This window comes from Carcharodon carcharias, chromosome 12 (assembly GCF_017639515.1).
Source record: "Carcharodon carcharias isolate sCarCar2 chromosome 12, sCarCar2.pri, whole genome shotgun sequence".
In the NCBI taxonomy this organism is placed as follows: Eukaryota; Metazoa; Chordata; class Chondrichthyes; order Lamniformes; family Lamnidae; genus Carcharodon; species Carcharodon carcharias.
In genome coordinates, this window is record NC_054478.1 from 151,926,465 (window position 1) to 151,945,117 (window position 18,653).

Sequence of the window (18,653 nt, forward strand, 5' to 3'; positions counted from 1 at the left end):
ACTCATTCTCTCACCCAGACTTTCACATCACCACCGTCCCATCGATCATGTTGCTCACACTCCATCCACGGGCCCTTCCGGGGGAGAGGTCACCACACACAGGGGACACGCACCTCACCCAACCTCTGCTCCATCCCGTCTCATCACCGGCCTTTCTTTCTCCTTCATACAGGCCAAGCTGGCACACAACAGGCACGAGGGTGTGCAGACCGGGGGAGGGACAGCCGACATCGTCACCCTCGCCGAGTTTGAGGGGGCTGCAGTCGAGCTGACTGGGGAGGGCAGGGATCGCTCCTGTGGGGAAGGGGAGATCGGCCTCTCCCACCCAACCCAGTACAGATCACAGCTCCATCACTTCATCAAACCCTGACATTGACAGTGAGTCACGTGCAGTCTGATCCAGCTCATGCCCATTAACCGAAACTCCCTTTTCTATTTTCGAGGCACCATCGAGGCCCCACAAGCCAGTCCAGCACCACCAGTTCGAGCCCCCAGACTTCACCTGAGGAGGAAGCTCTGGGAGAACCATCCCGGTGCTGACACACACCCTCAGAGACACACACGTCGGTGAGACACAGCTGTAGATTAGGCTTCGGGCTCACTTTCTGGGGAACACCTCACTGACACGTCCCAGCAGCAGTCGGAGGCAGGGACAGCCCAGGTCTCCGGCACTCAGAGGGCTGCTGGAGACCAGCCACCCGCTCGGTCCGAGTCTGAGCCTCGGGAGCAGCTGCCACTCGATGCTGGAGATACAACAACAGGCGGTGGATCATCAGGCAGAGATTCGACAGTCGCTCAGCAGGCCAGAGTGAGCGATGGAGGAGTCCGTCCACATTCTGTCTGATGTTGTGACTCAGACACGCGAGCGTCTCGAGGTCACCAGGGGAAGGCTGGCGATCACCATGGAGACCTTGGTCCAGACGGCCTTGCTGGATTTGTGCTCGGTCCTGAGCTCCATGGTTACACACCCTGGGGGCACCATCAGGATGTAGGCGACATGGGGAGGAGGCACCTTGACCCCCCGCCAGGGGGCACCACCTCCTGGAGGAGTCAGGGTGGGGCCCTCAGGCACCCACAGGGAGGATGAGCATCAGCCGGACCCCCCGGGGGTCTCCTCTCAGGACACTCCGAGGTGTGCAGCCGCTCACAGCCCCCTCTGCCTGTGACCCCATCCACTGCAGCTTCTCAGGCCACCGAGGACACTTCTGCCCCTTATCAGGCCGGAGCCCTGCAGGCCTCGGGTCACCAGAGGACGTCCACCAAGGTCACCACAGACATCAGGACCCGGCAGTCAGCAGCTGCCCCCACCTCTGCTGTGGGTGTCGGGGCTGCACCCAGGCAGCAGAGGTAGGAAAGTTAAGACAACCTGACGTCTCTTTTGGGTCACGGCTGAGTTAGACATGTGAAGATATTACACTTTTGTAAATATATTCGATGGTTATGTGAATGTTCCTGTCAATTGAAGGTGTTGAGATTTTGTACTGTGGAATCCTCTTATTTTGGGGTTTAGCCTTCCTCCCACTCGGTGATAGTGTCCCACTGTGAGATTCACTTTCCTGTGATGTCAACCTCAGTTGAACTAGTGTCTGCGCCACTTGTGTGACGTCAGGGAGATGTGTTTAAATCTTTATTGGAAACGTGTGATTTAAGTGTTTTTAATCCTTTTTCCTTCAGGAACACCATCGAGTGAGGGCAGCTCATCAGCATTGATAATCTAGCGGCATCTGTGTCTCCTCAGTGGTAGTGACAGAAGAAACGACACACACGGGAGGGGGAGATCCCCAGGCGGTCCACCTTTCAGTCACGGCAGGGTTTACATCATTAGATGGCAGCGAAAGCTTCAAGTCTTCTCGCACATCGCTCTTGTTCCTAAGTGGACTCTCAGTTCCCAGAGTGACCTCACTCACAGGGTCCCATGGACCAAAGCAAAGGTCATGACCTGATGAATCATGAGGTCGGAGCTCACATGTGTGAATGTGGGACTTGTTCTCGCTGCAAGTGGGTGGACATCCCCTGAGGTGAAAGTAAATGGCACTGAGGGTGAGGAGAGATGTGACCATATTCCCTCACTTAACTTTACTCTTCCTGGAACCTGGCAGTGATTAACGTATCATGGGCACATCTTCCACGCCTTCCTTCATCCATGGCGTGATCACACTCATACTGACCCTCAACAGTCTCCTGAGGTACCTGAGCCTCTGGATCTTCATCCTCTGATGAGCTCTCATCCTCCTCCAGTTCATCCTCTGGCAGGGGCTCACCTCTTTGCATTGCCAGATTGTGAAGGACACAACACACAGCGATGATGTGGGAAACCCTGTCGGGTGGGTATTGGAGTGAGACACCTGTTTGGTCCAAGCATCTGAGGGGCATCTTGAGAAGCCCTATGGTCTGCTCTAGGGAGCGTGTGGAGCTATGAGCAGTGTTGTACCTCTCCTCGGAATGACTCTGAGGGCAATGCTCCATTGTCATCAGCCAGTGTTTCACTGGGTGCCCCTTATCCCCAAGCAGCCATCCCTGCAGATGTAATGGCCCCTCAAAAACCCTCAGGCACCTGGGAGTGACTCAGGATGTAGGAGTCATGGCAACTCCCAGAGTACCGTGCACAAACATGCAGTGTGTGCTTCTGTTGATCACACACCAGTTGTACGTTGATGGAATGATAGCCCTTGCGGTTTATAAACATCAGGGGCTGCTGCAATGGAGCCCGTATAGACACATGGGAGCAAGCTATTGCAACCTGCACTCTAGGGAAGCCTGAGATGGTGGTGAAGCTGGTGAATTTCACAGCCTGGCTATCTTCATCCAGAACAAACCTGACATAATGATGGACCTTCTTGCAAAGGGCATCTGTGACCTCCTTTATACATCAATGTGTTGTGGACTGAGAGATGCTGTACAGGTCCCCTGTTGATCCTTGGAAAGAACCAGAGGCCAGGAAACTGAGCGCTGTGGTCACCTTCAAAGCCACTGGGATGGGATACCCTCCAACTCCACGTGGTGTCAGGTCCTCATGGAGAATGTAGGATATGTGGTATACCAGAGCTCAGGATAAGCGCAGACATGCACGGCACTGCCTGTCACTGATTTGTAAATAGGAGAATCTTGGACAATAAACCCCAGGTCTAGTGAGTCACCCCCATTGTCTGGGACCCTCCTCCCGACCCTCCTGTGCATTATCTGGCTCCGCTTGACCATGTCCCTCCTGCTGGAGCTGCGCACGGAGTCGCCTCTCCCTCCTTCACCTCCCCCATTGCATTAGGACCCTGACAAAGGCAGCATTGAGCCCTGGATTCTTATCTGCTATTGCCTGAAGACAATAATGATTCAAGGAGCAAGACAGTGAAGCTCAGGCGATGACACGTTTGCAGACTGTAAGGGTCGGTAGTTTCTTCTGCCCCACTTGCATAGTGGCTGATGCCACCTTGTCCCTGAGACACTAACGTGCCCATCGAGGTGACCAAGATGGCATCACAGATATGTCACATCCTGAGCCCTGTGTGGGGTGCTGAAGTTTCAATGAGATGAGTGACCCGTCCGAGCTCTGGGCTCCAAGCTCTGATGTGGCATATTAATGACCAATCAGTTACTCATGGTCAATGAGTGGATGCCCTTTGACCCATTAGGAGTGAGCACATGACCAGCCTTCATTGGTGGAATGCCATATACGATACAGCTGTGTCTCCCTCAATATTGCCTCATTCACAAATTCTACATCCCTCTGTGTTACTCTTCAGATGAGTGACTGTGATGTGAAGCCACTGAGTTTGGAGTGTCCCTTTAACAGTGTTAATGAAGCCATTGGCTCTCATCCCAAAGATGTCTTCCTCCTTTCGTTCTGCTCACTCCGACAGCAACAAGAGGTCAAAGAGCGACCCCAGAAAGGCCCCCCTCGTGTTTACCCCTCCCCCTCACTACCATTCCCTCCCCATTACCCCCCTCGTGTTTACCCCTCCCCCTCACTGCCATTCCCTCCCCATTACCCCCCTCGTGTTTACCCCTCCCCCTCACTGCCATTCCCCAGCCCTACCCTCCCCGTTACCCCCCTCATGTTTACCCCTCCCCCTCACTGCCATTCCCTCCCCGTTACCCCCTCGTGTTTACCCCTCCCCCTCACTGCCATTCCCCAGCCCTACCCTCCCCGTTATCCCCCTCATGTTTACCCCTCCCCCTCACTACCATTCCCTCCCCGTTACCCCCCTCGTGTTTACCCCTCCCCCTCACTACCATTCCCTCCCTGTTACCCCCTCATGTTTACCCGTCCCCCTCGCTGCCATTTCCCAGCCTTCCCTCCCCGTTACCCCCTCGTGTTTACCCCTCCCCCTCACTACCATTCCCTCCCCGTTACCCCCTTGTGTTTACCCCTCCCCCTCGCTGCCATTTCCCAGCCTTCCCTCCCCGTTACCCCCTCGTGTTTACCCCTCCCCCTCGTGTTTACCCCCCTCACTACCATTCCACAGCCTTCTCTCCCCGTTACCCCCTCATGTTTACCCCTCCCCCTCGCTGCCATTTCCCAGCCTTCCCTCCCCGTTACCCCCCTCGTGTTTACCCCTCCCCCTCGTGTTTACCCCCCTCACTGCCATTGCCCAGCCTTCTCTCCCCGTTACCCCCTCATGTTTACCCCTCCCCCTCACTGCCATTCCCCAGCCTTCCCTCCCCGTTACCCTCCTTGTGTTTACCCCTCCCCCTCACTGCCATTTCCCAGCCTTCCCTCCCCGTTACCCCCCTCGTGTTTACCCCTCCCCCTCACTGCCATTTCCCAGCCTTCCCTCCCCGTTACCCCCCTCGTGTTTACCCCTCCCCCTCACTGCCATTTCCCAGCCTTCCCTCCCCGTTACCCCCCTCGTGTTTACCCCTCCCCCTCACTGCCATTTCCCAGCCTTCTCTCCCCGTTACCCCCTCGTGTTCACCGACCCCACCCCCGCCTCACAGCCCACACTCGGTTGAAGTGCTGGTTACTGAAAGTGGAGCCTGTGTGAGTACCACACTCAGTGGGTGTTCCTCGGGGTGATGTAGACAAAGAGCAGGAGCAGACCAACCCTCCAGCCCCAGCAGAGCCTCGTTCATCACAACAAGATGGGGGCAGCGCCAAGGCAGGTGGGCTGAGTGTGTCCCCCTCACCTCAGAATTACCGAGGGAACTGAGGCCCACCTTGTGCCCGCCAGCCCTTTCCAAACGGGTTTGACCTTGACGTGATTTCCCGCTGGCGTGATGGGAGATTGGGAAACCCGGAAAGATTCCAGCCAGCAGCTGTTTTAATGAGCATTCGTGACAGGCTCATGATGTGAATGGAGTTTGCGCCACTAACCAGCGGGATAACCAACCCTCCATAAACACAGCCTCGGGAGCAACGGGACCTGTTTTTACGATGGTGGGTGTGTGATCTTTTGTCTGCACCTGGATTCTCCTCTCCCGCCCACAGCTGGAATGGGACAATTCTGCCCACAGACTCAAGTTATGGTCCATTTTTCCAGATTCTATCCATTTATTTGATGGAAAGTTTTCCAAACCTTGGCCATGTCATGTATTTAGTCAAAACCGTCCCCAACACAATTGCATTGACTCCTGGCACTTCAGTCATTGATTGCAAAAATTCGTACACACATGAAAGAGTTAAAGGAATGTTTTTATTGGAAATAAACAGGGTATGTGGGTTAATAACGTACAGAGCAAGCCACAGTATGCGAGAACAAAAATCTTCTAACAGCAGTGAAGATCGCAAGTGTAAATACTCACAAACTATTTCCAGCTGCAGACCCATCCAATAAATAATACACACTTCACCAGCACTTCTGAAGTTCAGCAACTTTTAAATTAGCAGTAAAATTTGCCCAGAACTTCTGTAATGCTGCCATGTATTTGTTTGGTCCTGACTATTGGGTACAAGCTAAAAATGATTCTCTTCTTGGCATCTGCCATTCTGAAAATGATGTAGGCGATTGTTGTGGAAATCAATAGCGGGGTTTGCATATTGCAATAGAAGGTGATGTAGGCGATTGTTGTGGGGTTTGCATATTGCAATAGAAGGGAGTCACACTTTTTTCAAATGTATTTGACAGTGAAACTTGAATGATAACAGATGGTGGTGAGGTGACTGTTGGTAAAAGGCCAGTATTGTTTGTTCAATCAAAGAATTTCAGTTCACTTTCAGAATTTTCTGAAAAGCCAAATTCAGGTTAACTCAACATTTCTCCCATTTGTAGCTAAACACGACTGTTAATAAACCAAAATTGGTAGACCCTTTATCAGGCAGGCATGTGAAACTCATAGAATCACAGGATGCTAACGGAACAGAGAGCAGCCATTTCGCTACCATGATGGCTAGAAAGTAAAAACAAAAAACTGCGGATGCTGGAAATCCAAAACAAAAACAGAATTACCTGGAAAAACTCAGCAGGTCTGGCAGCACTGCCAGTGCTGCCAGACCTGCTGAGTTTTTCCAGGTAATTCTGTTTTTGTTATAGCTAGAAAGTGATTGGTCAAAGTGCCAGTAATGAAAAAATGTAAGCTTAAAAACTGGATAATAATTCTTAACTGTGAAGATGAGTGATCTTGGACATATAAATTGGCAATGCATACTCAAATTTCATTTTCACCACTGAAATTGTATAAGATTTCCATAGTCACTGATTCCAAGACTGGTCCACTATACTAGTTATTTTCCTGTTTTCAATCCAACTTCCTTTCCTTTTTCCTCCTCAAAATGTCCTCCCTCTACTCCCCCAAAGGCACTGACTTGCTGAGGTAATGGGTAACCTTCTGCTCCTTCATCCATGCAGCCATTCTTCTTGTTTAAGCCAAGATATTGAGCGTTGGCAGGCAGTCCAATTGTTAAGGATAGCAAAGCTGATCTTACCTTCGCGTGACAGTCAGAGAACTGTGCTTCCCGCAGTTACCACTTTATACTGATCAATAGGGAAAACCCCAGTTCATTTCCCCTTCCTTAACCCAGGGATTGCCTCACGACCGAGTAATCCCTCAGCACTGACTCCTATCCAGAGGATTGTCTTTCTTTATTCACCCAATTAAATCTTCCCTAATTTGAAAAATCTCCATTAAATCTTCTCAGTGTTTCTGCTCCAGTGGAATCCCAGTATTTCAAGTTTCCCCACATAATTATAGTCTATTTTCCTTCACATCTTCCTTATCTACAATGTACATCGTACACTCTCTATGACTTGAATGCCCTTTCTGTATTGGGTCCCCAAAACCGTATACAAGGCTCCAATTCTGACCTGGCCATTGCCTTGTATAAAGTTATTGTTACTCTTTAACCCCACTGAACCAAGATGCTTTTTATGGCTTTATCTTCTTGTGCTAACATTATAATTCTAGGGTATGGATGTTGAAGGTACTTGTTTCATGCTACAACATTAAAGCAGGAATATCTCAGCTTCTGACAGGAATGGGTGAAGCCAGATAGCCACATATACACAACATATACATTGTCTGGCGTGGTAATACTTGTGCATTGAAACCGGAACTTTCCTCACCTTGACAAAGTGAATATATGCGTAAGGTTGAACTATGCATAGCTGCATCGCTAATGTGCTGCAATTGTGCAGTGTAACGGGAATCGCCGATGCTGCCAGACCTGCTGAGTTTTTCTAGGTAATTCTGTTTTTGTAACGGGAATCAAAGTCGGTGGGATGTAATCTGAAACAATGAATCTATTTTTAATGTTCAATTGCAGTATGGCGCACCTAACTATTGCAGTGCTGTACATGGTTGATGCAACACACCAAGCGAATAAGCACATTTCTTGCACAAATTTGTTTGCTATGTGTTAGGCTCTCCACTTGAAATTTATAAAGGGAGGCTGGGGTGGGGGGGGCGGTGGTGTGTGTGGGAGCGTCTTGAGCACATCCTCTTGTGTCACACCGCCTAGTGGGCCCACAAGGAAATTAAGAGAAGCTAAGATTAGTGAATGGAAATGTTGCCAGTGTTATGCTTAGCCGCGTAATGAGTACTTGGGTTCGTTATTCATCTGAACCACATGTTTCTTTGGGAGGACAATTCTGTGAGTCTGATGTACATGTTTACCTTCTATTATTTGGTACATTTATTGCTACCCTGTATTAGTGGCTTGGGTACAGGTTTGACCATTGATCTCGAGTGGACAGAGGACATTGTAAAAGCCAGTGACCAATCAGGCATTTTGAAGAGGTTTGAAAGAAAATTAGAAACGTTTGCCACAATCTTTACTGAAATGTTCTAAGTGCATTTAATTCCCCACAAAACCCATTCACCTGTAACTGAACCTAAAACGTATACAGGTTCAAATAACAGAACTGAGAAAACAATTGGTGGGAGGTCAATGTTAATTTTACATCCCCATAAAACTCTCCTTAATTCTATACAATCTTCCGTCTGAAATTACGGGTACACTCAGGCTGAAGCTTCCGGTCGTAGGAGGACTTAATGTGACTCCTGGAAATCCCAATCCACTAATTTATTTTAACATTTTTCTTCTACTGAAATGTGAAATAGCATAGAGCAAGTCAGATAACGGAACATGAAGGTATCTATTCTAATAATGTGTAACCCTCAGTAAAAGTAATTCTTTTAACATTGTGATAATCACAGTAAATACTTCACATGGGCAACTCAGAATTGAAAGCACATTTGCATGCAGGAGGTAATGTAATTTATGAGTTACGTAATGCATTCAGCAATATATCCACAGATTTATTGAGGTGAAGGAGTCACCTGACTTGATAATATAACAAAAGATTCAGACCCCAGGTCGGAAACCTCTTCCTGTGTTGAGTGAAGGAGGAGGTGCTGAATTTAAATTCTTCTTTAATGTGCTTTTTGTGTAAATGCCTCTTGGTGGTGATCCTGATGTGCTATACATTATCTACTGGTGCCCATTCTCTTACCCAACACCTCCCTCCCTCTCTAACCCCCACCAGCCCCCCTCCCCTTCAAGGAAAATAATTAGCCTTGTGGAAGTGATCCAGTGCAGTCAAAAGTACTTCCATGTGATGGTTTCAGTTGAAGGCTCTCATTGCCAGGGTGCTGGATAAATGTTGTGAGCTTTGATATTGTGCTTGGGGATTTGAAAGGTTTTGGTCCCTTTGGGCTTTCACACAGTCTCTATTTGGGTAGGCACAATAGTCACTGACCTACTGTCCGTCTGTACTACATTTTAATTGTCCATTTATATCTGAGAAAGTGATGAGCATATCCCACGAATGAATAAATAGAAAAAAGGTTTGAACAACTCCTGTGTTTTTGGCTATACTTCAACACAGTGATGGAGTGAGGATATTGCCAACTTCTCTTGGAGTTTGCAAGTTCTGGTTGAGTTTGTTTCCTCAGGCAACGATGGAGAGGCTAGGGAATTCCTTTCTTAGAGCTTGAGCTCAGACAGTTGTTTCAATTTTTTCGATAATTTCCACAGTGGATCGGGAAGGGGAAAGTAAACCACAATCATCCTGATCCCACTGGCTCTCTGGACTAGAGTCATCATCTGAGCTCAATTCATCTTCATCCTCGTCCTCCTCTGTGTCCTCATCACATGACTCTGGATAGTGCAGCCCCAATGCATTAATGCCTGAGTCCTCTGAGGCTGATGGTGAAGAGCAGTGGTTCATCTGTGGCGCCGGTACCTTGTCTGCCGGGGCTGGATTCTTTGGACTAGCTGAGGTAGCCCGACTAAAGTTATCTCCAACCTTTGGCTCTTGCACAGTGGGAGCTGGCTGAGGCTGACACTGAACATAACACATCTTGCCATTGATCCTTTTGACCCGATAGCTGTCAACAAAGAGTTTGGATATAGTGCAGTACCTGGGCGTGTCTGGTGTGAACGGAGCTCTGAGAACAGAAGCAGTCTTTAGGAAATGACCCACCAGGGAGATGGACAGCTGGACTGTATCTGCGTGGCTGCTTGTGCTGACTGGGATTGAAGTGCTTGGTAGATGTTCTACATGGGTCATTGGCTGGTAAATATATCTACCTGAAAATGGACAAAACAAACGAGAATGGTAAGAATGCAACAAAGCAAAGACTGACATTTACTTTTGTTGATTATCACTAATTTGAGACCTTTTCTGCTTGGAACCTCTGTAACAAATTATTATTTAACAAGGCCAGGAGGCTTGGTTTTCATAAGTCTCCAGTTTCTCATGTATAATCTCCTGCTAAAGCACAGTATTATGTTTGTTTAGTTCAGTGTTGTGTTTAATTCCTCTTGTTTTTTTAATAACAGGAATGATACAATTCTATACTTCAGATAAACCATTACCATACTGTTCTGCATTTCAGGATAAAAGATTAAAGCTAGAGGACAGGATAGGGTGTGTGACTCTAAGAAACATTCGTCATACAACTGCACCGAGTACAAGGAACAAACTGAATGAATTGCAGGTGAAAATTCAACTTGGAGGATATGACATAGTAACCTTTACTGAAGCATGACTGTAAAATGGTCAGAACTGGGAAGTAAATAAACCCAATTTATAAGGTTATAGGAAAAGCAGGTAGAGAGGAAGGAGCAGCCTCAGTGTTGAAGGATTAAATCATTTCAGTATTAAGACAGGGTATAACTACAGATAAACAGGCAGTGGAGACATGGATAGCATTGAGAAACAGAAAAGCATGTAACACTGTAGCCAGGGATATGTGCTGGCCCCCGACAGTAGCCTTGAAGTGATAGCATTGTCTAAATACAGAAATCATTCAAACCCTATAGCAAGGTTTAATGGGGGATTTTAACTTTCACATGGACTGAGATCATCTGACAAGCCACTGTCAGAAAAGTAGTGAATTTCTTGAGTGCAACAAAGGAAGCAGATCATATTAGATTTAGTGATGAGTAGTGAGCAATTAAAAAAAAAATCATTCATGGGATGTGGGTGTCGCTGGCTGGGCCAGCATTTATTGCCCATCCCTAATTGCCCCTTGAGAAGGTGGTGGTGAGCTGCCTTCTTGAACCGCTGCAGTTCATGTGGTGTAGGTACACCCACAGTGCTGTTAGGGAGGGAGTTCCAGGATTTTGACCCAGCGACAGTGAAGGAACGGCGATATATTTGCAAGTCAGGATGGTGAGTGACTTGGAGGGAAACTTCCAGCTGGTGGTGTTCCCATCTATCTCCTGCCCTTGTCCTTCTAGATGGTAGTGGTCGTGGGTTTGGAAGGTGCTGCCTAAGGAGCCTTGGTGAGTTCCTGCAGTGCATCTTGTAGATGGTACACACTGCTGCTACTGTGTGTCAGTGGTGGAGGGAGTGAATGTTTGTGGATGGGGTGCCAATCAAGCGGGGCTGCTTTGTCCTGGATGGTGTTGAGCTTCTTGAGTGTTGTGGGAGCTGCTCTCATCCAGGCAAGTGGGGAGTATTCCATCACACTCCTGACTTGTGCCTTGTAGATGGTGGACAGGCTTTGGGGAGTCAGGAGGTGAGTTACTCGTCACACGATTCCTAGCCTCTGACCTGCTCTTGTAGGCACAGTATTTATATGGCTAGTCCAGTTCTGTTTCTGGTCAATGGTTACCCCCAGGATGCTGATAGTGGGGGATTCAGTGATGGTATTGTCATTGAATGTGAAGCGGAGATGGTTGGATTCTGTCTTGCTGGAGATGGCCATTACCTGGCGCTTGTTTGGCACAAAAGTTAGTTGCCACTTGTCAGCTCAAGCCTGGATATTGTCCAGGTCTTGCTGCATTTGGACATGGACTGCTTCAGTATCTGAGGAGTTGTGAATGGTGCTTAACATTGTGCAATCATCAGTGAACATCCCCACTTCTGACCTTATGATGGAAGGAAGGTCATTGATGAAGCAGCTGAAGATGGTTGGGCTGAGGTCACTACCCTGAGGAACTCCTGCAGTGATGTCCTGGAGCTGAGGTGACTGACCTCCAACAACCACAACCATCTTCCTTTGTGCTCGGTATGACTCCAACCAGCGGAGAGTTTTCCCCTGATTCCCATTGACTCCAGTTTTGCTGGGGCTCCTTGATGTCACATTCGGTCAAATGCTGCCTTGATATCAAGGGCAGTCACTCTCACCTCTCATAATCACTATTAAATAAATGTGCACACACCATTCAGTTGTTAGCTAAGTTTGGTCAAGCTCAACATAATGTTTCAAAGGAAGAGCCATGAAACAGCTCCAAAGATTCTAGCCAGCAGTACTATTAAAGGGATTATCAGTAACTTCCAGCGTAGCTGCTGCTTGATTTCTATGGGTGATTTCTGCAATTGTAGAAGTGTTTGGTGGTTTCCAGAGTTGTTAAAGGTTGAAATCCACAGGGATTGGTGTGGCACATGCTGAAGGACTTTGTCCTGACTTTAAGGAACCTCCAGACCTAGTAGAATAAAGGTAGCAGATTCATGGGGGAACATCAGCACCTCCAAGCTCCTCTTAAATCACACACCATTCTGATTTATATGTGTATCACCGTTCATTTATCCTTGTGGGTCAAAATCCCGGAGTTCCCTCGCTAACAGCACTGTGGGAGTACCTTCACTCCATCACAATGATTCAAGGCACATCACCACACTACGGATGGGCAGTAACTATTGAGCTTATCTGTGACACCCGCATCCCAAAGAATAATGTGTCTGAGATGCTGAAAATCACCAAAAATCCTTTTGGCTCCATTAGACCTCCAGCATATCAGGAATATTCCTCTGACCAATACCTTACAATGTCCAACTGCCACCGTCCACCCACCTCCTCTCTGGATGATGTGAACTGTTCCTATGCTAATTGGACTGGCAAAGACTGGATATTTCCCTTAGCAAGGGCAAGATAATTGAAGTGTAACATTGCAGTTCCAGCCAGTACTGAGCTCAGCCAGCAATAAGAGGTAACAGTTGAATATTACTGAAAAAAGAGACATGTCTAAGCTTTTCACCTTGTGCTCATTAGGACACTCATAAGAATATCAATATAAAGGGGAAAACAACAATTTATATTGTATATGAAGAGAGTGCTGATTGGTTGGCAAGTGGCGTTGCCATGGAGAATGCACCAGTGATGGTGACTGACAGTTAATTCCCAAGCATTGTTTGGAATTTAACCCAGGCAGCTTGGTCCTGATTGGAATGAGTCAGTGAATGGCTGAAACAGGCAGAATGTATGTACATGTTCTTTCTGTCAGCAAAGATCAGGGCCCCGTGTATTAATCTATGTAGCTTCCGGTATATGTAAACGTGCCACACTCCAAGCCCAACTTAGAATCTTAAATAGGTTGTCAGCGCAATTCTTAGCACATTGAGAAATGTGTGACAGCCATTCGCTGACTCATTCCTCAGGGCAATGCCTTGACCAATCAGGGTCAAGCAATCTGGTTTCAATTTCAAACAACGCTTGGCAGTTAACTGTCAGTCACCATCACTGGTACATTCTCCATGGCAACGCCACTTGCCAAGCAATCTGTACTCTCTTCCCATACAGTATAAAGTGTTGTGTTCCCCTTATATTGGTATTCTTGTGAGTGTCCTGATGAGTGCAAGATGAAAAGCTTCAACATGTCTCTTTTTTCAGCAATACTCAAGTTCTGTACCATCAAATACCTATGAGATAACATTCGTTGGGTGTAGTTGCACTCTGATGGAACATGGGTCATTTCAACCTCCTGCACAGCCCTGCTGTTGGTTCTGCTTTTTATTAATGTCCTGCTGGCCCATGTACTACATGGAGTTAATGCTGTGGGTGGGCAACTTGATGATGTTTCTGCATTATCACTTTAAAATGGGTCACTAAGGAGATGTGCAGGCATGACCTCCCCCTCTACCCCATTGCTCTTTTTAAACTTAACCTCATCATCTACCAAAATCCAATAGCTTTTTCCCACAGCAGCATCGTTGAAATAAAGTTGGGAGCTCATCTGTATGGGGGACTCAGACACCGTGTACCAAATATTGACTTTTCAACACAGGTTATACACCCTCACCTGCTTGCTTAAGCTCAGAGCGGGACAGCAAATTAACTAAAGCTCGCACACTTTTAATCTGTCGTTGGATTGGTGGCCATTTGGATTGACTATCTGTTTAAAGTTCCAACTCAAAGCCTGAGCACTGGAGGTCTGTTAGTGAAATGATTTGAAGCTTTTACCATTGTTGTGACTCTCCAGATCCATGCCTGAGATCTAGGCAGTCTTTGGGGGAGTTAATGAGCAGTGGAGATCTTTTACTGCCAAGAATCAATCTTCAGTGAGCTAAGCTCCAGACTATCTGGTTAGTCATGTTACAAGGGACATCCCAGAACTCACTGGTTCACTGGATGTGCAGGTCAGGGGTGGAGGATGGGGGAAGAAAAGAGGGATGAACCAAATTGAATTTAAATCCCTGTTGAGCCCTGGGCCTATTTCTGTCATGAACCTGACATTTGTAGCAATTCAGTTTCATTCCCTTCGCAGTGAAGGGATTCTGTCATTTCATCTCAATGAGCTGCAACAAACTGGCTGACTTCTAGCTGTTGTCCTGTTCCTGTTTATCCAGCCCAACTTGGCATAATCCTCAGGCGGTATTCCTAACTTAGAATGCTCCAACCCAACCCTCAAAATAAACCCCCAACTTATTTTGAGACAAGTTTGCAGCCTTGATAAAATATGATCCAGTTCAAGAACGGCTTAAAAAAGGTAGGGTTTGAGTTTCAGGTCAAGACCCTGACTTTCGGGTCTGACTCTTCATCGACAGGTGGAGGTGCATCTGCCCCAATTTCCAAATGTAAATCTACTGATTAATTGGCCAAGAGTCACGTTCACCTCCCAGTTAGTGACGCTGGAGCTGGAAGAGAGGCGCAACCAGATCGGGAGGGGCTTGATTCATAGGGCGAGCAGCCATGGTTGAGGTTGGCTGTTCATTCACATTGTAGAGGCTGCAAAAAGCAGAGGGGAGTGGGAAAAGAGGAGAAGGAACGAAGGTGCTTCAGTTTTCAGATCAATACTTCAGGCCATGCTGGAAATGGTCACAATTTGTTAGAATATTCTCTTCCCTGTCAGTGGTCACAAGAGGCTCCCACAACAGACCAAGAAGACATGGCTGGAGGTTGTCAGTGGCAGGGAAGTGGGCAGAGGACCTGGGTTCAGTGCCAGAAACCCTTCAATTACCTGATTAGGGCAGGCAGGGTAAGTGACAAGAGAAACAAAGATGGCATGCTACCCATTTGGCAATCACCAAAGCGTGAGGAAGAGGAACATCCTGAGGGCACATGGATGTCTAAAGACTATGCCAGAGGGGTGTGCTTTGCTTCCTCACTGCCACAATGACATAGGTGAGAACCCAAGTGTGAGGCTGAGGTGCTGTCTGTAATGTCAGCAAGTGACAGGCTACACTTGGAGAGGGAGACCCTTGTGCTCATGGCATCATTCTTTACCTTGCAGATGAAGAGCAAGGAGACAGAGAGGACATGTCTGAAAGGACGGCAGGCACAACCTGCTCGGAGGAACGAAGGTGCTTCAAGCTAGAGCGCCCAGCCACAGGGAAGGGTGAGACTGGGGTCCGCTGCAGACAGTGTGAAGGTATCTCGACATCTCCAGGTTCCAGGTTTGCAGGGAAATGCTTGCCATGCAACCAGTTGTCATTGCTGAAGCTGTCATTTCATGATATATGAGTGGAAGGATCTGTTGTGTGCACTCGCCTCTCTTAACCATTGTCCTTTATGCCTCTCACAGATGTCTAAGCAGAAAGAGCATGGTACACCCAGCAGCATTGAACAGACGGTGGTGTGAATGGTACAGAGAGGTGCGGAGTGGATGCCAGCTGTGCCCCAGCTGGTGGTTCCTTCCAGCAACCTAGGGGCACCATGAAAGGGCTGAAATGGTGAGAATTGAAGGAGTCACTTCTCAGCACACGTATTGAATGAACCTTCTTGAATGAAACTCTAATTGAAACTACTTGGCATGAGAAGTGCAAGGAGGGGCATTTGGCTATGCAGTGGTCAGAGAAGTTAGGAGGAAGCTCCATTAACTCCCCCAAAGACTGCCTAGATCTCAGGTATGGGTCTGGAGAGTCACAACAATGGTAAAAACTTCAAATTATTTCACACCTTTAATGTGTTGGTACCTTCTGGACAGCTGAGACGTGAGAATTGAGGAATAAGCCAAGGAAGGAAAGGTGGCCTTAAAAGGGTCTGCACTTTAAATGCTGGATCAATGATCCGATAGCCTTGTCATTGTTGGGCCTTGCCTTTCTGCCTTCATCTTGGTCTGCTCTGTGTCCTCTGACAACATGCTGCAGCTGACAACTCCCCTTTAATGCTGCTGTGAGGCCCTGAGAGGCTCAGCCCACAGTCTTCCATCCTGGTGGCTGCCCTCCTTATACCCCTGTCCTGACGCAGATGAGTGTCCCTTGCTTATGACACCACCTCCTCCTTCATGGCGATGCCTCTGAAAGCACATTGAACTCCAGCCCCTGATCCAAGATAGCACTGTGCCTTCAGCGAGCTGTCACCCAGCTGAGTAAAGGGTCTCAAGAGGCCAAGTGACCGTGTTGAGTGGGTTTAATCTTCTCCATCCTGATTGAAAAGCTGAGCTGAGCTTGTGTCAGGAAACTAGGCCCACTGTCCCGGGGAGCGGGTTACAGCTGCTGCCTGCCCCAAAACGCACCCTCTACAGTGACTACAAACCCAGCACAAGCATTTTACCAGGAGTGAGAGCAAAACATCTGCTAAAGTGCTGACGAGCATGGATAACGTGGATGAAAATAGATTTATTTAATTTACACTGTGAGTTCAGAGCTGCCAGATGTGTCTATAACATTAATAAGCTTCAAGCAAGCCTAGAGGGATTACTTCACTCCTGCATTTTAACAGGAGTCTTCACAATTACACAAGCACGTAACCAGTACCTATTTTAGCCAATGTGAAAAAGAAATTTAAAAAATTAATGATGGATTATTTTAAAGGAGACATTGACAGGGAGCAACAATTCCAATTTTTTTGCTTTAAACAAAATGAACAGTCCTACAAAAATATAATGGATTCCATTCTCCGGCAGAAATGATGAACTTTGAGGTGTATAACAGCTTACTAAAAATAGCATATTTAACCCCAGGAAAAGCTCTATATCCTTCCTGTCAGCTTTTCCTCATGTCAGGGAATTGTGAACAGAACAATATTTCAGGGCTGGGCATTCTGTACTCAGACAACATGGTTTGGTGAAAGCTGGATTTGAGGTACATTATTTCAGGTTAAATAAGCAAATTCTGGCTTTTGTGAAATCTGTAACCACTGCCCGGTTAATTTTGCACTCACAGGAACCTGCTGCTGTTTTTAAAAGCAGAAAATGCTGGGAACACTCAGCAGGTGTGACGGAGAGAGAGAAACTGAATGAACATTTCAGATCTATGGCGAAAGCATGAGCTCTAGCTGCTGCCTGTCCTGCTGAGTGTCTCCATCATTTTACTTTTTTATTTCAAACTCCCAGCATCTGTCATATTTCACTTGTGTGTGAAAGTCCAGACACACTTTGTGAGGGCTGCTTGCCAAGGCTTCTTTTCACTCAGTTCCATAGTCAGCAGTGAGATGCCCTCACCTTCACTCCTGCCACATTGGGGCCGGTAAAATTCCGTTTGCTGTGCACAGCTCTGCTCTCCGTGTGACAAAAAGGCTAAATGAGAAAGCCTGGCATTTATATCATGCTTGCCCCACCTACTGGAACATGGCCAATGAACTGCTTTTGAAGTTGCAGTCTCTGTTATAACATAAGAAACATGGCAGCCAGTATGCACACAGCAAGCTCCCACAAACAGCAATGTGAGAATGATTGTTTTTGTGATGTTGACTGAGGGATAAATATTGGCCACGACACCGGGGAGAACTCTTCTGTTCTTCCTCGAAACAGCGCCATGGGGTCTCTGACATCCACCAAAGCAGGCCCATAGGGTCTTGGTTTAATACCTCGTCTGAAAGACAGCACCTGTGATAGTGCAGCTCTACCTCCGTACTGCACTGTGGTGTAGTCTTGCAAGCATGCTCAGTGGAGTGGTTCATCCTGGATTGGTCTTTCACCCAACCCTCGCCTCTGGCTCCAAGTAGTTGCTAATAATTCGACAGGGCCCACACACAGGTAAACTGCTTAGACAGGTGGGCCAAACCAGGTGAGGGTGGGCGTTGGGTCTCATACCCATGGCAACTTCAGGATTTATCTACCCTGGCATGAGGAGACTGATTCCGGTGGACAGTGTGGGTGAGACCATTATGAGGTCCAACGGTCTTGAAGGTGGTTCAGGAACATGTTGTGGAACATGTCGATCTCGACAAGACATAGAGGATGTCCTGGTCATCCACCAGCCATAGACCAAGGTCCTACTGTACCAAGGTAGGGCAGGATGAGAGAGTGAGACTGATGATGTGCAACTCTCCCTCATCAGAACTCAATTCATACACAAGTCATATTCACCATCTTTCTATCATCTGTCATCCATCATTGATCTGTCACAAGTCCTGTGGTGATGTAGCAGCAGGTGGGAAGTCACTGGGAGCTATAACTGTGAACTGCACACAGGGAAGCTGAGCTCATGAGGTTGTTTACGACTGGAATGAAGCAGAAGTGGGATTTGGCAGCCCCCTGAGTGACTGAGCAGCTCTTTTCAGGATCACACTGCTCAGCTCTCTAGAGCGAGGCAGGAGGTAGGAAGGTGTCCTAAACATTCCTGCTTCACCTCCCTGGCCAGCATCAATTCGGTGTAAATCAATCTCAGACA

The 18,653-nt window shown here is 47.6% G+C and overlaps 1 protein-coding gene across 1 annotated transcript in view; it reads right to left on the reverse strand.

Moving 5' to 3' along the window:
- Positions 1 to 5,607: 5,607 nt before the first annotated feature.
- Positions 5,608 to 18,653, reverse strand: part of c12h3orf70 (chromosome 12 C3orf70 homolog) — a 53,093-nt gene continuing 40,047 nt past the window's right edge. The window contains exon 2 of the mRNA XM_041201304.1: positions 5,608 to 9,961. Within this exon, the coding sequence (XP_041057238.1) occupies positions 9,369 to 9,961 (593 nt within the window). The 3' untranslated portion in view covers positions 5,608 to 9,368. The remainder of the gene's footprint in view (positions 9,962 to 18,653) is intronic.